The sequence below is a fragment of the Lampetra planeri genome, chromosome 30 (assembly GCF_965212315.1).
Source record: "Lampetra planeri chromosome 30, kcLamPlan1.2.h2, whole genome shotgun sequence".
Taxonomy (NCBI): domain Eukaryota; kingdom Metazoa; phylum Chordata; class Hyperoartia; order Petromyzontiformes; family Petromyzontidae; genus Lampetra; species Lampetra planeri.
The window spans coordinates 2,693,068-2,715,953 of record NC_136136.1 but is presented as its reverse complement, the minus strand read 5'-3'; the positions used below and the strand labels follow the sequence as shown (position 1 = coordinate 2,715,953).

General features: G+C 43.2%; 1 protein-coding gene across 1 annotated transcript; it reads right to left on the bottom strand.

Moving 5' to 3' along the window:
- Positions 1–762: 762 nt before the first annotated feature.
- MTIF2 (mitochondrial translational initiation factor 2) lies at positions 763–22,859 on the bottom strand. Its single transcript, XM_078608456.1, has 14 exons — positions 22,714–22,859; positions 20,608–20,764; positions 20,345–20,486; positions 20,044–20,218; positions 19,110–19,270; positions 17,337–17,513; positions 16,266–16,405; positions 12,201–12,325; positions 11,547–11,751; positions 9,209–9,464; positions 5,327–5,467; positions 4,378–4,542; positions 4,109–4,252; positions 763–3,512 (listed from the first exon to the last, which is right to left on the bottom strand). Exons 2-14 carry the CDS (start codon positions 20,761–20,763, stop codon positions 3,337–3,339), a joined length of 2,163 nt encoding a protein of 720 aa, XP_078464582.1. The 5' UTR covers position 20,764; positions 22,714–22,859; the 3' UTR covers positions 763–3,336.
- Between the last annotated feature and the right edge of the window lie 27 nt (positions 22,860–22,886).

Here is a 22,886-nt window from a genome sequence, read left to right as displayed (position 1 = left end):
TGGGTAAAAAAATGAGCCCAAGTGCATATAAATGGTGCAAGCCCAGAAATATATTGATCACACTACTGTTGGTGGAAGGGCCCTCCCACTTCAGGGAGATCAAAAGAGTCCCATAAAAGGGTATTTGGCCCATTCTTCCATGCTGGCCAAACATCGTAGAAGAGATGGGAGTAACAACACTTTACACCACTACACACGACCTGCCCATAGACTGACTAATTGTGGTTGCACACATTTTTACTGCTGGGTGGACAGAGGCAGGGGTAATTTAATAAATGTGCCCATTCCAACTCTTGTGCTGGGAAATTGAATTAAACCCTAGAATGCAAATCTAGTGTGATAATCGTTACACCAGACCAACATCTCCATGTATGTGTCTCAGCTCCATATGACGGTCCGAACAGTGCTGGATGAGTGGCCATCATGCACTGTCAGCAGAAAACTAGCAAAATCCATTGTTGTACTCGACTATGTTCCAATGTCTGCCCACCAACCTTGACGAGTGAATGTTGAAATAAACCCGACGACCTGGATAACACGGAGAGGCCCTCATCCAGCAGTGGATTAACAAATGTGCTATACATGAACATATATTGAATGTACAGACATGGAATAGGACTTATTAATCTTTACCCAGGTGAAAGCTCTCAGCTCGATGAGGAAATGAGATGCATGTAGAATAAAAAAATCACATAATTAAAACATCTATAATCATTACAATAAAATAGTATTTTCATCAATAACCATATTCACGCAGTGATGCAATGTTACCTTCTGGTATTTTTTATTTAAAAAAGGAACATTACATTCATATTCATTGTTTTGTTTTGGTCAAACATGGCCATGCATTTTATGATTTTCCTGAGAGGTCTGAAAGGTTTCACCAAAACAGGCCCATCTTCAAATTTCAGCAAACCATTTTTATGCACAATTCAAAACATCGGCTTAAAAATATATAAGTGAACAGTAATTTTTAGATTTTAAATATTGATATTCACTGCAGAAATCCTATTTTCACGTGACTTTTATAGATATTCACATCTGGTTTATGAAACAATTCAGTTTTGAAACTGCTGCTTGATAAATACCTCGTGATGGTCATGGGAATAGTTGACTATACTTCACGCTAGTCAGTGTGGGTATGTGACTAGCCAAATTAAACTACAAATCCACCAGGCCTGGACTCCGACCCGTCAACACAATGAAATAAAGTGATTGAAACTATTTGTGGAAAACACCAATATACAAAAGGGTTTACCAGTGAAGAAAGATGAAAACCACATTTTGTTCGAGAGGAGGCTGGAAGCGCGTCCATGTCTGCTCTGGTTGAAGGGGCAGGAAAACCAGGGCCAGAGTTCACGACTGGTGTTCTCCAATCCCACGAATCGAACTCTGGTGACTGGGTTCGTAGTGCAGGGGACCAACTTTTGCACCACTTGTCATGAAAGTGGATGTATCCGTCAGGTAAAGTAGCACTACCCACGGATTTTTGTGGGATACACGACCACACGAACCCTGCTCAAAGTCTCTGGGATGCGAGTGACGTCACCACCGCGCACTTAACGGGCAGCAAAATGTATTTTTAAGTCTTGAATGTGTTTGGCATATATTGAATTACATGCGATTTTTTCACATTTCTAAAATGTTAAACTAGGAAAGCCAATTATCTGATATGACAGTTTCATATTTCTAGAAAATATATTACTTTTTATATACTGCCCTCAGCAGCAAACATGAAATCAGTATTTTTACAGTCGCAATATGTCAACACGTACACATAATTTTACAAGTTAATATGATACAGGCTGATCGTACATGTCGTTTAAAAAACGTTAAACATATGTACGTTTCTCATCTTCAACACAATGTTATCGGTCATGAGCTATCCACTGATGTATGAAGGACTACCACTCAAGCGGTTGTCATCTCTCATGGCCTTGTGATACAATACATTTAGTGCTTACAAGAGCTGATTTCATGACTCCATCTCTGCAGTCAATAACCTCAGCCACGTTCCTTCCTTTGGCCGCCACTCCATCAGTATTCTCGACCATCATTCTAGTTGTGTCCTGCCCAAGCCTATTTAAATGTCTCCGTTTGTTCTCTAAATCCAGGTTCTTTTCCTCTCCGTATAATTCCAAGCATGTACCTTTCCATGCTGATTTGTCCACTGTTCATATTTTTCATACAGTATTATCAATGTTCATGACGCGTTATGCCAAAGCTAATTAAACATGTTCTTCTTGGGAACATCGCCAAGTTGATTCATAATTGATTGTTAGGTTAGGCCACGTACTGATCTGACAATGTCATTAAACAACCGTTCACCACCGGGCATAATCTAAAATTGTCACGTGCACAACTGTTTAACGCACCCGTTATTATTGTCAGCTCACCGTTAAATTGAACTATTCTCACAACCAAATTTCGCAATTAGATATAACGTTTCATATGCAACTACATCAAAAATAATGACAATATCCAAAAAGTCTGAGTAACAATCCAGGAAATCAGAATTACTGTCAACTGATGCAGATTTCTTGCCATGTTTTTCATTAAGAGTTCAGTTTTACAAAAGTACCCCAACCTGTTTTCAAGAACTTCTTTATTTAAACAATTTGTATGCGAGACTACCTTCAATATCCTACCCTAGATACCTGTAGTCTGATGTACATTCCAGTTATTTCCCTTCTGATAGATAGCTTCAATTAAGGTGAACTTTTTGGATGACTCGTGTTGCTTATATTTATCTCGAGCCCTACTTGCAGCCTTTATTAACGTCTTCCATCATTTCCTGCAGTTCGTTTTCCATTGGTTGCTATAATGACTATGTCATCACCAAATAAGTAACAGTTAATATTTTTTTACATTCATACTTATGCTATTATTTCTCCACCAATACAATTTTGGAACACATCTTCCATCGCACACAGATGCAGAAAACATGCTGGGTCTGCAAATTAAGTCTCGCACTTCTTATCTTTGAGGAAATGCAATTTTTACAAGTATAGCATTACCACTAATAGCACTTGATATTCTCGTGAAACATTGTAACAGTTATGCAATAGCATGGTACATGCTCGTGCTATGAAAGGATAGCAGTGACTACGAGAAGAACATTTTATATGCATGCGAGGGAGATTGCCTTTTTGAGAATTCAGTTGGGTAAAGAAAATTAGTGTGCAAGCATGTGCATGGAAGTGCAAAAAACAACCCCTTTGTACAACTTTAACACACATGGCCACCTAACAGAATTGCATTGATGCCTGCATTACCAAGTAAGCAATACACTTTTTAATATTTCGATAATCATACATTCTGGGCGACGGTGTGTTTCTAAAACCCTGGAGGTTTCCATTGTATCTGCTGAGAAACCTTCTGTTCTTCATAACAGATAATGCTGTCCCCGATTTGAAAGTCGGCATCATCATCATCCATCATCACGCCACACTCCATGCCTGTCTTCACCTCCTGCACGTCATCCTTGTGGTGCTTAAGTGACGACAACTTCCCTGAGGAGGCAAACGGGCAAAACAATTGTGAATGACTTTCAAACCTTTGTGAGAAAAATATAATTTGTAAGGAAATGCTGCGAAATAGCCAGCAGATGGCAATACAGCACCAGATTCTTAGATTTAAACTGTGTGGATGTTTGGGTATTGCCCCCTCGTATAGAAAGGTTTTCTCTAGCTACCCTAGTTTCCTCCCACTTGTCAAATAGTCATTAACGGTATTGGTCAAATATCACAATGCAAGACTCTACTGAAAGAGACTGGAGACTCAGTGAGGCCTTCCTAGGGATGAAATGGCATAATTTGGTATACACTTCTCATTAGGAGAGTGGTTGGGAGTGTCCAATTAATCTTTGTGATTAACGACTAAAGTCAAGAAATTGGGTTTGCTGTGGAGGATGGAGGGAAGGTTTCAAGCAGGGGGAGATGGGGAAGTGAGGAGGCATGGATGAGTGAGCTGGACGAGTTTTGGCCCATTATGGCAGAACACATTTTCACGCGACAGCATGTGAAATTGACGAGTTCATATACGAGGTATAGTGCATTATATTAACCAACATAGATGCATCTACGAGTGCACCCAATGCTTTATTTACCTTGCCAAATAGTCTCGTAGTTGTTGCGGACGATCTTGAAATAAAAATTTCGATCAAATCGGCCCTTCTTAATGCGGCAGCCTGCCACTGGAACTTCATTCTTGCCCACAGTGACATCGAACTTGGCCAGGACAGTGGCACTGCCTGTGCGCAAAAAATGCATTACACACACGGTGAGCCAGAACCATACGTTAGTCCAGTCCGATGCGATGCTCACAAAACGAGAAATGAAACACCAGGACTTCAGTTCACAGGCACAGGCCACCCACCTACGACTACCTCCTCCGTCATCAGCGGCAGCTTGCTGTCCAGTTCGGCTTTCAGGTCATCCACCAGCCTGTAAATTATTTTGTGGAGTTTGATGGGTACGTTCTTCTTTTCAGCCAGCTGCATAACCACTTTGTTGGCATTCACGCCAAACCCGTACACCGTCCCTGCGCACATTAAATCACACCGCATCGTTACTTACGCGAGATAACTGCATCGTAAAGCCATTCTTGCCAAAAGGTGGTGCCACAAAACAAGGTGGCCACGTGGCTCAAAGGTTAGAGCACTGATCTGGCACCAATGACATCCTGGGTTCGAATCCAGTCAGCTTAAATCGAATCCTGACCTCCTGTAACATCAATTCATCAAATCAATGGGAAGGGGAGTGGGGGTTATGCCCACGTCGTTAATTGAGAGTTAACCGGAGTCGCATGCCTTATGACACCAAACAGTGATGCCATCACATCTACCCAGCTATTTAAAGAATGCAACAGGAGATTTCTCTACAAATATCGCTGTCGCCTGATGAAGCTTGTTGTAATTATTGGCGAAACGTCGTGCTCAGATTGTAAATATTGTGGCTTTGCTCTCTAACACACCAGCGTGCTGTACAAGTAACGAATTTGCATATTCTGTTTCCATGACAAACCTTACTAATTGGCTGTATCGGGTGGTGGTGGGTTTAATGGCACATTTATATATTAACGCCATCTAACCCAAAATAAATAACCCGTATTATGGATATTGGTCGTGAAAGCCTACGTGGTATTAAACTAGCAAAGGCAACGTTGGTGGAAAATAAGAGAGGCAGAGAACAAAGAGGATTAAGAAGGTAACATCAGCAACAAATGGCATATGATGTTCATCAACAGTGGAGGACTGTTGCTGGACAATCGTTGACCCAGTGGCCTCAATAAAAGGGCCGGGCAGGAAGACAAGAGAAATGCGCACCACTGAAGGTCTCTGCCAAGAGAACGTCTTTTTCGCTCACGTCCCCGATGCCGAAGTGCAAGACGTCCATCTTGACCGCGTCGTTGCAATCGTAGCTATCCAGAACATTGAGTATTGACTCCACCGAGCCATCAACGTCACCTGCGAGAGAGTGTGCATTGTGATCACTTGGTGATCAGAATACAGGCTCACAGTGGGCCTTAGGAGAGGGTGGGGGAGGGGGGATAGAGGGTACAACTGCAAATGGACTCCGAGCTCAGGGGAGGTGCAAATAATTACAAGCAATTATTACATTTATAATTCAGTGATTGTTTCATATTATTGCAATATTTGGAAAGATGCAACAACAACAAAAACAAGCACTACATACCATTGAAATCAAACCAATTCTTACGATAAATGCTAAATATGTCGGGGTATATTATAATGTAAATTTGTGGTTAATATCTCAGCCACATATTTCGACCTTGGCCGAGGAAAAGTTTCTCACTTTTACAAAAGTGACGGAGGATGTGAAGGGATGGGGCCCCTCAGCCAAACATTATCACGAACTGGGTCCCCACATATCTCTCGACGGACCTGCTCGCAAGTTAGACTACACTTACACGCTTTAAATTGAAGCCTTATATATTTCATAATTTTAATGACATGTACATCTTTAAACTGCAGTACCCTTGAGTGGGTACTGAAGAGCATTGAAGCTGTGAAGAGCATAGAAGCCATCCAACACTGAATAGTAATTCGCTCACTGCATTTCGCAAACCTACATGTAACAAAGATCAATTTAGCCGTACAGGCTTTTCAGGACAGTGCTGTTAGTGAATGCCAATTATGGACTATGTGGCACACGAAGGCTGATGTGGCGAGAAGGATAAACAGTGACCTGCATTTATCTCCCTCTTGCTGATGTTGTCACATTGCAACTCGTTTCAATTGTATGGCTGAGTGAACCGATGGACTGTCCAGCACTGGTTCAGATACAAATTTCCAAAGACCAGCAATAAAACCGTAAATCTGGCTACAAATATTTTGATGTAAAAACCGAACATAACACTAATTAATCACCACGTCTAAACATTGACAAACATTTTACTCAGCTGGGCATAACTATGACCTGAGCCAAAAGTCAAGATTGTTTAGTAGGTTCATAACGACTTTTATATATATATGACCTTTACAGTTATTTAAATAATTATTTACAAACAAACACACGCCTTTGCATTCCAGTAGTTGCCAAATTATAATTCCTTTGGAAGTACAGCCTACCTTTGATGACTACACCACTGGCCACAGGCTATGCACTGCCTCTCGCAGCCCAATTGTTTCCCACACACGCCCATCTGGGCAATATTCTTGGATCTTTCGGTAAAGTCACATAGAAGGGAAATAATAAAATAATAAAATAATAATACAAAATCTAATTCTCACGACGTTTCGGCCACAACACAAGCAGCCGTCCTCAGGTGAAGAAACAGAGCGGTGGGAAAGACAGCGTCCCAACGACTTTACCGAAAGATCCAAGAATATGAATCCCTGCAGTCACGAAAGCTTTAAATCGACATCTGGGAAATTTTAGGGCAAACTGTCATCGGCAACGGGTGGTGTACAATTGTTTTTATTGTAAAAAGCATCGTTGCAAAAAAGGTGAACTAATCTAATACAATGCTTTAATCTTGATTTGAAGCTTTCGTGACTGCAGACAATTGCTCTTTGGTTCTTTCAGCAAAGTCACGTAGAAAGACAAAATTAAATAAATAATAGATCACGACGTTTAGATTGCAACACGAGCTGCTTCACTTCAGTGAAAAAACTGGAACAGCAAAAAACAATGAGATCACCGGCCGAGGTGACATGACTTCCCAAGGTTGTGTGCTCCCAAGACCAATCGTTGTTCGCAACACATTTGTCAACTGTCTTTCCATTGGCTAATCGCATTCGTGTCACTGCGCCACTGCCATAGCAAACCACCAGAGTTGTGCATACATGTACATCCCGTTGTCAACCCACTGCGAGATGAGTGATGTGAGAGTTATTTGACCACATGTGACCACACTGAAAAGTGTGGGTTGAGCATTTACATTATGAGACCTCCTTTGCCAGTAGCAAGATATAGTAATAGGTTTTTACCCTTTAATCTGGCAACAAAACTGACACCTTCATGCAAGGGATCATGTTTGCATTAACCACAACACTTGCGGTCAAAACGCAAACAAAAAAGACAACTCTGATAATGTATGCACTGTCCTTGAAATTGATTGGTCCACACCCGAGACAGCTTTTCTTAGAGCCCAGTCTCACAAGGTGTTGGACCAGATGACGCCAAAAGGCCTTTTGCATTTTGACCGCAAGCGTTGTGGTTAATGCAAACATGATCCCTTGTAGAAAGGTGTCACTTTTGTTGCCAGATAAAAGGGTAAAAACCTATTACTACTACTACTAAGTGTGGGTTGGTGAAAGCTGGGAGAGCATAAGATGTGAGCAGCATAGTGCAGACATTGCTTTTCTGACACTGCCCTCTGCTGCCAACACTGTGGGCCCACAGCAGCCGATTTAGCAACCTGTTTTCTATGCATGGTGGTCACTCATCAAAGCACAATGCAGACTCAATCCTACTTGGCTTCCAAGATCAGACAATATCGGATACATTTTGTGTCATTTTGGCCATAAGCAATGTTCTTATAACCTTGTTTTTGTCAATCCACTGCTGAACGAGGGGTCCCCCACACCCGGTGGGGGAGTGAATGTTATTTAATCAAACTTCACTACGCTTGTCAGTGTGGGTTGGTCAAGGCGGGAAGCAGAGGTGTGGGTGCATAGTATGGTACTAAAGATTTTTGCTGCACTGCTCTCTCGCACTTTACAATGTAACCCAGCACACAAACTATATTATGACCTGTTTCTAAACCTGGTGGTCACCTGACCATGCATTATCGAGGTTTAAAATCCTGCTTAGCTTCCAGGATCTAATGAGGTAAGGCACATATCGAATGAGTTGGTAAGAGGCAAAGGTCCTATATAGTGAAAGCTATATGGTGAAAGCTATATGGTGAAAGCTATATGGTGAAAGCTATATGGTGAATCAGCATCGGAGAACGACGATTCAGTCTTATCTGTGAAACCATGAAACAAATAATTTGGTAATACTGCATTGGCAGTGCTGCACAAGCACAAACAACAACAAAAACACATTCATCAAAAACACTGTTGCCTTAAAAGGGAAAAAAACACCGCACTGCACGCTTTCAGATGCGCTTCCGCAGCAGTCAGGAACGCGATTCCTTCCGATATTAGGAAGCCACTGGAGCTATGCACACTTTAAAATCACCTACACTGAAAACCCATTTCTTTAGAACAGCTTTTTGTGTTTCGTTTGTTGTCCTACCCCCGCACTTCCGATTAGCGCAGTTGACTACATACTGTGCAAAAGCAGTTAAACATACGTACATAAATAGTCAACATTTTTGGCAATGGCCCTTCGTTTTATGGCAGCGTTACTATCTAAAACAATTTTTATATTACCAAGTAAGGCCCACTGAGCTATGTTGCTCTTTTTCATGAGCGACCTAGCCACAGAAGATAGCTCAACGAAGTGGCTTATCATCACGTGGAAATGTAAACACATTATTCTAAACGTGGAGGAAAAAACTGTAGGACCCAGAGAAAAATCCATGTGACCTCGGGGAGAACACGCGGTCGGGATCGAACCTACGACCTCCTGCGTACCAGGCGAGGCAGATAAAATCTCACCACCGCGGCATTACAGATGGACACGCTGCGCTTTTTTGGTCAACTCGTCGTATCCCATCACCGTGTGCCGCTTTGCGCAAACCGGGGAGCGGTCGTTTGATGGCGAGGGCCCCCTTCCACGGAGCAACCGCTCACCCTTGACGACGAGCGACAGGCGAGGCTCGGCTTCCTCCAGGGCCCTGCCGGCAGCCGCCTGCTGCTCCCCCTGCTTATACGCCAGAGCCTTGGCCACCTTCTGCTTGCGCCTGCTCAGCGAAGACAGGTCCTCGCGCAGCCTCACGTACGCCTCGCGGTCATCCTCCTGCCGGGCGCGGATCGCCTCGCCCTCGGCCTCCTGCCTCTCCAGCCTCTCCATCTCCGTGCGCCACTCCACCACCTCCTTGGCGCGCGCCTTCGTTAAGGTGCAATAACAAACAACGATAAAAAAACAAACGGCGGCCGTGTCACGTTGCTACGCGCGTTTTTGATTACGAGACGACTTTTGCCGCGGCTATACCGCTCCTTGATACTGATACCGTACCTCCGATTAGCACGGTTGGCTACGTACGGTGAGAAAGAAGTTCAACATACATACAAATCACACAGCGCTGGTGTTGGCCACAGCCAGGAATCAAACTGGAGTTGCTGGGTTCATAGACGGTGTGCTAACCACTGTACCACCGTTGAGTCTCGGGCATTATTACTCCTGAAGGTGCCTTTGCTTGATTTTGTGAAATCTTTGGGCAATAATAATAAACCCCGACAAATCCCAACGGTGTCTGAGACTGACGAAGTGTCTCAGGCAAGAACGCTCAACTCCTAGAACCCGAAAGGTGCTTTAGTCTGGTAATTTGTATGCTATTGTATGATTTGCTGTGTGTGTGTGTGTGAGGAGTGGTGGTGACGTCACCACGATGCTTGTGCCAGGCTACGTGGCCTCAAGGTGCACATAGCCTGGCACAAGCGTCGTGGTGACATCACCGCCACTTAGTGGCGAATGGCGGTTGTTGTTGTTCATGTGAGGAGTGGTATCGCAGTGGTTAGCGCAGTGTGCAATAAGTCCGTTGAACTGGCTTAATTCCCGGCTACGGCCAACATCAGTTGCGAGTGATACATGAAGCAGTCCTGAATCTTCCCCTATGATTAGTCAGCCTTAAAGTAGTACCTAGGAGGTGTTTAAACCATCAGCAGTGGGGAGACAAAGGCGGCTCAGGGTGGTACTAACCACACCATCTCCAGCTTCACTTGGTGGGAGCTAACAGCACTGGTCTCAGTATATATAGGGTGTATATACATTGATATGCTGCGACTGCTCACCTCCATTTACAGCCTGATGTATAGCATGTAAATATGAGCGATAATGCAAAGGAGAGCCAAGTAATACCATCTGTTGGACGGTGTGACGTCACGTGGCATGCGATATCACAATTTTCCAGCAACGACTTATCAACATAAATGTCGTGGTGGGTCCATCTGAGAGTGCTGCGATGTCTCATCAGCGGCGATCGTAACTCATGTGTAGCGACGAGCCTTTCCAATGTGCTTTAAAGTAGGCGATGACAGTCTAGTTCAATGGAAACTTATGTTGCAGATTTTTTTTTTGAATACATAAATCAACAAAAACAAGTCCACACGATTGGACATTAATCATTGGCTGGTCTTGTCACCCATTTTGGTAAACAAAAAAATCCCCTACGCACCCCACACTCTAGTTGCCGCATAAATCACTGTTATTGGGTCATATCAAAGACACAAATTAAACAACTTCCCTGAACACGGGTCGTGTAGCCTAATAATACAACTGGGAATATATTGATTTATTGGATTTATTTTACCAAGCAAGAACCCATTCAAAGCTCTTAAGGGTCACATTTTCAAGTTCAATCGCACATTTCAAAGAGTTAACATAATGCTATTCAATTTGCTCCTCTCCAGAAATTATAGCACCAATTCTTTAATATGTAACTATTAATTACCACTCCTTGATCCCCCACACTGGACTGGATAATGTATCATTATTTACTGCTGCAATTCAATTCAGGAATCAATTAACTCCGTGTACAATTTTCACTGTCCGATTTGTATAATTTCTGTCTCATTTGTGGAATTGAATATGACCCGTTCACCCAAATATAACAACAGCATGTAATATGCATATCATCTGCAACTGTTGTGGAAAGGCCACAATTCTCATGCACGATTTGGTATGTGCCATGAGCACAACAGTTGATTCCACACGATGAACCAAAACATTGTGTCCTTTCCCCACCCCGCACCTCCGATTGGCACGGTTGGCTACATGACGGAGTTCAACATGCACGCGTACACGCTTGCAAGTCAGGTAATTTCCGACAAAGCCGCACAGGCAGAAACACAGGGACAACGAGCGTAACTCTTCACGTGTTCATGGGGGCGGCAGGCGGGCGGGTGTGCGGGCGTGCGTGCGTGCGCAGCAACGTCGCTCGTGCCACCGTTACAGGGAGGCGCCACTCACCTCGGACTCCACCTCGAGCACCTCGTCCCCGGCCGAGGGCAGCGTCTTCCAGCCCACGACCTCCACGGCGATGCTGGGGGTGGCGGCGGCCACGGGGCGGCCGCGCTCGTCGAACGTCCCGCGCACCCTCGCCCAGGAGAGGCCCGACACGAGCACGCAGCCTCGCCGCAGCGTGCCGCGATGCACCATCACCGTCGCCACGGGCCTGCGTGACGCAAGAGGTGGCGGTAGTGGATTTGGTGTTGGTTGTGGTGATGCTGGTGACGGTAGCGGTGGTGGATGCGGAAGTGGTGGCGGTTTGCGGAGGTGGTGGCGGTGAAGGCGGTGGTTGTGTAGGTGGCGGTGGCAATGGTGGCGGTAGTGATAGCGGTGGAAGCGGTGGCGATGGCAATGGTAGAGGTGGCGGTGGTGGTAGCAAATGTAGTGACGTTGTCCAACTACGGCATAGGCAAAATGGAAAGGATGCGAGCCAAGCGCAATGTGCTCGATCGGGCATGCAGAAATTCTACCCTTTGCAATTCGAAGAATTGTCACAATTCAAGGCCGAGATTCGAACCAAGAAACAAATACTATTTTGGATTGTAGTTATTGCAGCACCACTAGTATATTGTGTCATCACATGAACCAATTAGGTATGAAAACAAAATTGCTGACCCTTTTCCCTTATTGGTGCTCGCCTCGATGATGGTGCCCTCTACAAGGCCAGCGGGATCGGCCTTCAGCTCCATCACCTCGGCCTGTGCCATGATCGCCTCCGTCAGCGCCGCCAGGTTCTCTCCCTGGAGACAACAACAAGCTCCCTTCACTGCACCGCGAGGATTGGGCCGACGGGATTTATTTACCGTGGTAATGTGATTAGCGCCATGCAAGTGTCAGGTGTGACAATTTTATCTTTTTCCACTCGCTAAAAACTAAAAAAAATCATCAGTGGTCACCGTACTGTGCTAGGTACCAATTTCCACTGTACTGTCATATGAACCACGTGAACTAATTTCCATTATCAGCAACATCAGAGGCGAGTGATATCTGAAACAGTCCTGGGCAGTCCCATTCCTGAACTCGTACGACCAGCATGGGAATAATATGTGATTTGTTTTTGCTGTCATCTTGTACAGTGTTGTGAGCTGCAGTTTTGCATGAATGACGCTATATAAAATGTAATTATTATTGTCCAAGAACTACCATAACCAGCAGTGTATCCCCAAAGGGCTGTATATTAGATATATTTTCATCGTCATTATCAAAGCTTGATTTAAAGAAGGTAAGAGCCCACTGATATCAAAAGTGTAGTTTTCAAGGAATATCTGACTCATCAAGCAAGGCATAACACAAATGTATAACAATTCACAATGATTCACATTCAACAATAAACATATTCAAAATGAAACATTCAAAAGTCAATACAAAAAGCGAAAAAAAATCAGGAAAATGCAGAAATGTATTGAACATGCATTTGTCCTCGGCAGCTTATTCTTACAAATGTGAATCATCCACGAGAAATACGGATCATGAACCTGAACATTAAGAAAAGAAAAGGTAAAGTGTGAAAATAATGGAACGTTTTCAAAATAAACATGGAAAGGTGCATGCTTGGAACTGCATTTAGAGACATTGGAACTGCATTGAAAGTAACATTTGGATTATAGAATAATATGCACGGTTAAGGATATCATTATAATTGTAAAAAAAAAACGTAGCTGGGCTAGGATGGTATGATGGCTGGTGGTCAAGACTAAGAATGACGTTGCAAGCAAGGGAGGGAACGCACCTGAGAGGATGTCCGCCGCACATACATCTCAGGACTGTGAGAGATGACGATCGCTTGGGGAGTTCCTTGACTCATCTAGCCCATTTACCGGAATATTATCATTTATCTTATATAGGTTTAAATAGCACCTTATTCCAAGGCGCTTTACAGCAAACATAAATAATATAGTTTTTTTTGGGGATCGCATGAATATAAATGTGTCATTAAACCCGCCACCACCTAACACAGCCAATTAGTAAGGTTTGTCATGTAAACAGAACGTGCCGATTCATTACTGGTACAGCACGCCGGTGTGTTGGAGAGCAAATCCAGAACATTTACAATCTGAGTACGACGTTTCGCCAGTAATTACGAGCATAAAGAAATCCTCCTGTTTCGTTCCTTAAATAGAAGAATAGATGTGATGACGTCAATTGTGAGCCCTTCAAGTGCGAAGGGGGGGGGGATTCATGAATGCACATAAATTACAATGGGTTTCCATTACGGGTTGGGTTATTAATATGGCAATCAACGCACATTATGCATGCACATTATGCATGCACATTGTCCCTTGCACCTTCTGTCGTTTGTGTCCTCTAAAATAGCAGTACCTGTGCACAGGTAATCCCAATTGACATATGGTGACCTGTATAGGCATCCATTTAAACAATATATTACACTGGTCAACAAAAAAAAAAATTCTGGCCTGGACTTTTGCAGCTGTTTTAGACTAATTTCAGGGTGCTGATTCTAAATCTGATCTCAGATTTGCTCTATCACATCTCATTTTATGCTATCGGCATACCCCATTTTCATGGATTTTACCCGAAACTAACTCTTGTCACTTATGATTGCAAGTTGTTGCGAGTCAGTGACTGCTCTAGTGTTAAAATATGGTGCTGTATTTTTAGGATAGTGTGTTTATAATATAATTTTATGTAGATATCCACATCTATTTAATATTTTTCTTCTGCAGTTTTTATTGAAAATGCAATATTTGATATCTCAAAAACCTGATGTGATAGACAAAAACTGATGCCAGATTTGCAATCAGTACCCCAAAATTACCTAAAAACCTTTGTAATACCTTATGCCAGAAAAAGTGTGTTGACCAGTGTTATTTGGTGATTTGCTTCCAAGCAGCACGAAGCCTTTAGCTGTCCGAACGGTTACAACTATTTCTATTTCTCTCAATTTCGATAGATTCTCGAATTAGTCTTGGCCAGTATTAACTAGTTTTGCACAGAACTTCGACATTATCAATATTAATTGAGTGTCCTTGTTGGGATGTGTGTTCTGTCACTGCTGACAGTTGTATCTGGGAGTATTTCATATTTATTTGGTGTCCTTTTAGTCTCCTGCTGATCATTCGTACTGTCTGACCAACATAGCATGTGCCACAAGTGCAATTAATCCGATATACACCTTCTGTTGATCGATTCGGAAATACATCTTTAGGAGCAGACATTCGTTTCTGTATGTTATGCACCGTGCCAAATCTGACTCGGATGTTTTTTTCCCCAAAAATCTGACTAGTTTATCAGTTACTCCCGCAATGTATGGTATTTTAATAGTTTAAATTACAGTATAACCTTGGATTGCGAGTAACTTGGTCTGCGAGTGTTTTGCAAGACGAGCAATTTTTTATAATAAATATTAATTTGATAAACGAGCGAGGTCTTGCAATACGAGTAGTACGTACAGTATACGCTTTGTCTGCCGAGCGTCACGTGATCACAACTGATATACGAGTGCTTTGATATACGAGTGCTTATGATTACAAACACGTTTCCGGAACGAAATATGCTCGCAATCCAAGGTTTTACTGTACTTGATCAGTTTCAACTCTCGTGTTACTTGATTTGGTTTTGGTATTCAGTGCCCTGATAAATTTGTCCATCATTGTAACCGTTCAATTGCAGCGCTGCTTGAACATGTTCAATTTCACTTCTCAGACTATCACCATCTGACAATTTCTTCGCCCGATGCATGAGCGTCTTGATGAGAGAGGATTTCTGTGCGGGGTGACGGTGTGACTCTGCATTCAGATATCGGTAACCGCTGTGTGATATTTTACCATTTCGTTCACGCCCAAGCAGAATATCCAAAAATGTTAGAGTTATGTCAACTTCCATTTCTATGGTGAACTGGATGGATGGGTTTTGGAGTTGAGATAATTTAAAAATTCGTCAAGTGTATATTTGCCATGTGGCCAGACCACCAATGTGTCATCCACATATCTAAACCAAGCAGAGGGTTTTAGTGTGCTTGCAGCTATTGCTTTTGCTTCAAAATATTCCATGTACAAATTCGCAATCACAGGAGACAAAGGAGAGCCCATTGCCACTCCTTCCTTTTGTTTATAAAAAACACCTTTCCACAAGAAATAGGTGTTCTTTAGACAGTGTTCAGCTAGTTGTGGGGTATCTTCGGCTAAACCTGTGTTCGTTACCAGAGTATCGCTTAATTTAATTGACTCGTTGAGGGGAACCCTCGTGAACAGGGAAGTCACATTAAAACGTATGAGAATAAAATACACAAGATGATAGTGGTTGAGATAAAGAGTGAGGGTTATTCAAAGTGGTGGTGTGGTTATGGTGACAGGAGAACAGCGGGAGAGGTTAAGGAAAGGTTAAGGAGGTGGTTGGGGTGGAGCTGGTCGTAGCTGGTGGGCGTGGGCAGGGAGTAGCGTAAGCAGGATGGGCTAGGGAGAAGAGATGGCTTTTAAGAAAGAAACTAATTCGTCAAGATGATTGTTTTATGTGCAGTGGGGGATGATTCCAGTGAAGGGGAATAAGAAGGGAAAAGGAACAAAAGCATGACTGGGCACAGGGCACGGAGGGGGCACGATTGGGTTAGGGTGATGACGACGACAACGATGACGACAACGACGCGTGCTTTAATTTAAGAACCTAGGTGGCATACAATCACCGCACTCGCTGTCGAGCCATTTGACGCGCGGGGTTCCGCACCTTGAGCGCAGACACGTGCACCACCTGCACGTCGCCGCCGAGCTCCTCGCACACCACCTCGTGCGCCAGGAGCTCGTGCTTGACGTGCTGTGGGTCCACGCCTGGCTTGTCGCACTTGTTTACCGCCACGAGGATGGGCACTACGAGCCGAGAGAGAGGCACGTCACACGCAACAACGCACTTGCCGCTCTGGCTGTCTTCATGCCATCGCGATTTGTTGTAAATTTAAGATCAAAATGAGGCAAAAGAGGGTCAGTGATAATGTAGCAAAGAAGGAGGCCAACAAGTAACCATCAATGCCTTGCACTGCTAAGCAGAAGGAGCAAGAAGTTGTAGCCCGTCAATGAAAGAGGTGGATTCACGGCATCGGGAACTTAACTTAGTAGTTCTGGAGGAAGCGACTGACGTGGCCAGAGAAAGAAAGGAGTGGAAAATGTGAATCCAGTCTCATTATTGGTCATCGTGTAACAACTGATGTAAAATATGTAAGATGCCTGTAAGCATGTGCTGTGTCTTGAGTGTAGAAACAGAGAAGCACGCGTTAAATTTTGTAAGGTCAATGTGGATTTTTTTTTATACGAACACAATAAAGTGCACATACTTGTGCAGCCCACAGTTATAGGTGCAGGCACCTCGTTATGTGAGCATTGTAATGATGTCATGCACACATACAACACAGCAAACGCATTATTATGCAATGCCCATATTAGTACCCAAACACACCGGATCACACAATTAATCAATCTGTCAGTTAACCCTTTTCCCATTCCGATGACGTACTTAGATGTACGTCATCAGTTTTTCTATCGATGATGTATGCATACATTCCGATGACGTGGGTACATGTACGTCATCCGGACAAAATTGGAAGAAAAACTAATATTAATTAACTTCATCGGTACGTCTTCAGGTCGGAAATTCAGCGTTGAACAAGACCCACCCTGCAACTTGCAGATGTCTCGCAACAGAAAAGTGTTAAGAGGAGATTGGGAGAGCGAATTCAGAGCGACTAAGTCATTGGCATCATAAAATGCCGTCTTGGCCCGTCACAACACTGTGTGAATTTCTCACCTTTGGCTGCCTTAGCATATTTGATGGACTCGATAGTCTGTTCCATGACGCCGTCGTCAGCCGCGACCACCAGCACCACGATGTCCGTCACGAGAGCGCCGCGCATTCGTATGTTTGAGAAGGCGGCGTGGCCAGGTGTGTCCAGGAAAGTGATGTACTCCCCGGAGGGCAGTGCCACTAACGGTCAGACATAGGTCACAGACATGGTCATATAAGCACGAATATGTGCATATAAGAGACAAAGATCCTCCGTATAGCCTGAACAGACTTTGGGGCAAATGCTGTAAGCGAGCACCTATGAAAGCTGGCACGGCACATGAGGGGGTGGGTGGCCAGCACCACGCCCGACCACCTTTATCTCCCTCGTGGCGATGTTTACACATCACACCAGGTACTCATTTAAGGCTTAGTCGACCTAGGGAGGCCCAGGACGAGTTCGGATAATCGTCTCTGGTGTTGGCTGCGAACAGGAATCGAAATTGGGTGGCCAGGTTTGTGGCACAGCGTGCAAACCGCTACACTGCCGATGCAAGACCCTCCTATAAAAGTGTCTTGAGACTCAGTAAAGCCTTTCTGTAAAGATAAAAAATGACTTTACTGTAATGATTATAAACTACAATGCAATATTCATGGTGTAGATTGGTCGGCATACATTAAGGCATTGTAGCCACAGGTCACCAGAGTCTGGGGCCATTAAGCTGAAAGGATGACGTGTGTTAAGTGCATTGCAGATACATCTGCATCAATGCGTGCATGCATTTTGTCAATGCCTCTCCACACCGTACATGTCATGGAGAATATCTGACCATACTTTACCACGCTGGTCAGTGCGGGTTGTTGAAGGTGGGGAGCATAGTTGTTGCAGCATGGTACAGTACAATCGATTTCTCTGACCTACTCAATACGAGACATGTTTTATGCATGGTGGTCACCCAACCAAGCACTAAGATTGAGCACATTCTAAATAATTTGGTCATAGACAAAGTTGCTATTAGCTAACTCAATTCAAGAAATGTGTTCAATATTATCCATTATATCATTCATGCTATGGGCCTTTGGGACTGCTTCCCAAATGTGATTTTAAAACGTAAACATGAGGATACATCATTTATTATATACGTATCACATGCACGTGTATATAGTCAAATTAAATTAACAAAGGTGCAACTGTCTCAATGCTCAACTATGTGTGTAGTGCTGTCTTCTTGGTTCTTTTGGTAAAGTTACGTAGAAGGAAAATAATAAAAATAAAACATAATAAAATAAAAATTATCACGACGTTTCGGCCACAACACAAGCAGCCGTCCTCAGGTGAATAAACAGAGCTGTCGGAAAGACAGCGTCCCAATGAACACCGCAAAGCTTGGCAGCGTATATTTAAGCTGGTTTGGGGGGAGGAGAGCGCCTTTACAAAGGAGTTTACATATCAACACCGGAATTAAGCATATTGATGGAAAATGCAGATATGGGATTAGTCACTCCTTGTGGAATGTGTAGGTGGTGGGAGGGTCTCAAAGTCATATTATGCTAGTGTATTATGTAGGATTAGCAGTGATGAAGGGAGGAAGTAGGATTAGCAGTAATAAAGAGAGGGAAATTTTAATCGTGTAGTGCTGCTCATATGAACAAGCCAGTGGATTAAAATCCACATTCGTATTAGGGGGAGAGGTGCAGTCTTTTGATAATACACGGCTATTGAGTTCTCACAAAGCGGTAGATGCCAGTGAGGTTGGAGAGTGACGCAATAACAAACATCACAAGAACCCAATTTACCGTGGAATGCTCCGATGTGCTGCGTGATGCCGCCCTCTTCCCCAGCTGCCACCTGCGTGTGGCGCAAGCTGTCGAGCAGCGTGGTCTTGCCGTGGTCCACATGGCCCATGATAGTGATGATGGGTGGGCGTGGCACCAGAGCTGAGGCATCTGCAGGAGGGCTGCGTGTCGGAACACACACAAGCGATGGACAGATGCATGTATGCATGACCCGTTTCATCTCATCCATACATCTTTCCTTGCATGACTCGATTCTGGAAATCCCTCCCATTGTCTCTATTATCAAGTTATGATAACTTTGCTGAATTAAAGAAACATGTAATGCTCATTCATTACACCTTTTAAAAAAATGTATTTGCCGCTAGATGCCTTTTTGGCCTTTGCTCAGCAACCATGATTTTGTTAAAGTGCCCCAGCCCACACGTAAATGCCCTATTAGATAAATTGACTGCAGATTCTTCAAGCAAGATGGTGTCTTGCTCAATTAAGTGTGGGGTGATACTCACCTCCTCTTTACAACTATGAGCCAGCCAGTGGTGAAAATCCACATTCCTATGGCAGGGAATAGTATTGCCCAATAAAAATCACTGCCAAAATTCGCCACAAAATGAACTTATTGTTATCAACCTCTGCAAGCTAATTGGCTGAGATGACTCCCAACTAGAATTGTATATGTCTAAGTGAATACTGTATACTCCACAGCTGTAACTATATAATCCATGATATGTATAGGTTACTCCATCATTATCATCCTAAGCAATAAGCCACCTGACTGAATGAACATCTCCCCATATCAGCATTATATAACTTAATAGATAAATACACATACAGGACATTTGTATATTTTTTTTTCTTATAACCATTACGTGACACAAATTGACAAAATTATCCATATTTACCCTCTCTGTTTAAGTGATATTTAACTTCGGAATACCTTTTCACTGCATCTTTGTTTTCTCTTATCTTCTCAACCTTTATCTTCTCTGACATGTACTTCATACCAGACTTCTTGATTACATCTTTGATGACAGCCTCATTGAGAAAAGTGCTCGGCTTCATGCGTTCAACATTCAGGTCATCTCTATGCAGTAGAGCTTCGTAAACATGGTCTGTGTTTGAAAATTCAAGTCGTTTAATTTCACTGTGACACATGACAATGCACCTAAAAATACCATGAAGGTATATCAGTGCATTACAATGTTAATTACGCAAAGCCAAGATGTTAAAGCACTCACCAATATCCTTGTTCATTGCTTTTGCAAGTTCAGATACCCTCATTTTCTGTCGAATCATCACAACTTGAGTGTCAGATTTCTTCTTGCGATTCTCATGTTTGGCCACATTGATTTTGCTGATGTTTTCATTTGATTTCCATGGCTGAAAACAAAAAAAATGTTCACGGGTTGTTTTTCATATTTATAGTACCTACATTGAACATCCTGGCAGATGTAGACCAAAATCAAACGACGCAAACGAAGTAAATGTAAAAATATCACACCTCAGTTGTTGCCATATGTCGAAAGCCACTTGGGAAGCAGGAAGGCTGTGGATGGGGTTGCATAGTTGGGTGCCTGCAGCACCAGGCAGGTGCTCTGTGTGCTTGGACCACCCCAGTTGTCCAGGCGCACTTAATCAATCTCGCACGTACGTTCATTCTGCATAAACAACAGATTAAAATGTTTGCCTAACAAATTGGATGATGCAGAGGTATTCAATTGCATTGTTGAAATTGCTGCAGAGATAGATACAGGAAATGAGCCGAGGATATTAGTAGCAGAGCTGACGCTTAACTGGTGGCAATGCTTCACCTTGAATTGTTAAACTCACTCAATGAGGGTCATGATAAACCGAACGACCTAAGGTCCATATGAAAACTGGTCAGGCCCCCCCCCCTCCCCTTGATCAATCTGCACTGGTGGGGAACTATGGATAATGCCTGTAACCCGAATAGTGCGGGGAGCCCTTAATCTAACAAAGGGCTGTATCCATTATTTGCATAAAATGTGTTCTCGTAGACATAAAGCATTTCGCATGGGCAGGTGCCCCTTTCCCCATGAAAATGTATCGCCTGGACAATGCCCTCCTAATATGCAAGTGGATTATTCTAATTCTGCAAGGCACGTTCTGCGTATTACATTGAGATACCTGCTTGTAGACTAGAGACACCCACAATGTAGCAATATTAGCTTGTAGGCTAAGGACTGAAGACACAAAGCCTGCATGATGACCAAGCGGCCACGCCACCCCCCACTCTTTCACGTACCGGATGCTTCTTAAAATGTTTCTACCGCCTCTGCGCGCTGGGAATGAGATTGAACTTGGTGTAATTTAAGGATATACCGTAGTATATTGTGGAGCCGTATACATGTTAACCCCATTTTCGTTAAATGGCACGTATAGTGTATAATGAATTTAATAGCATTGCACTGAACTGGACAATGAATGTACACATTCTTTGGGTCGTTCGGTAAAGTCACGTAGATCGAAAAAAAACAATTAAAAAATAAAGTGAATGAAAAATAATAATAAAATATCACGACGTTTCGATCGCAACACAAGCAATCGTCATCAGGAGAAAAAAGAGAGGGAAAGCTGCTATATAAATAAAAGTTCAGTGTAATATCCAATTACGATTATAATGCACTGTAGTTTATTTGAAAACTATTTGAACGAAAATTATGTAAAATGCATAACGTTCATTGCAATATTTCTCAACCATAACAGTGAATGTACATTCATTTTGACTTAAAGCTTTCGTGACTGCAGGAATTCATATTCTTTGGGTCTTTCGGTAAAGTCACGTAGATATAAAAAATAACAATGATGATGATTGCTTGTGTTGCGATCGAAACGTCGTGATATTTACATAAAAATGCATTCACTTTATATAAAATTGTCCAGTCATTTAGCAAATTTCACAAAACTTGAAAACTGTATTTGTTGAAGCTTTTTCGCACCGTACGTAGCCAACCGTACTGAACTGCATGATCGTATCATGCAGTCACCGTATGATTGTATAGCAATGCGTGGTGAAATTAATACTGCATTTAACTCTGTAATTTAATAATACGTGATTAAGGAACACTGCACAGCAGTTCAAAATTGTAATATGGGTTGCGATTGGCTTCAGAGGGCAATGCAATACGACAAAATTGTGTATAATAGTGGAACGTGATTGGTAACTCTATGGCTGGACAATACATATACAACAATGCAATGAGTTGCATAGCAATCATATCGCACGTGATTAAATGACCTCAACCGATGTATTTGCATCGTACAGTGCCGTGTTTATATACCACTGGACAGAATTATGCAACAAGCGTGGCTGATTTTTAATATCAAGCAGCACCGGAAGGTATCACTTCTTCGGGCGCATTGCACTGCACTTCTTATACTCTGCATCGTAAGCTGTGCGCAATAGCTGTGCTCTAAAGAGACGGGGGAGTCGAGTCGTGGTTTTCCGCTCTCATTGACTCTGAGTCTGACCCCCCCGCGTCTCCCATAAACTCGCGGTGTGGCTGTCACATCTCGGCCTTTAAAGCAAAATAATAAATAAATACAACCGGCATTGTAGGCGTCGGTCGACACGCAAGCGCATTACCTCGGCGCGGAGTTCACTCGAATAAAGAGTTTATCTTTTTAAAGTTTGGAAATTAAAAAAAAATCTCCGATTCACTTCACGAAGCACCTAGCCGCAATGGGCGCCGCCATCTTTAAAGTCCCGCGAGCCTCTGCGCAAGTAGGGGGGCGGGCAACATTCACAAAGTTCCGTCG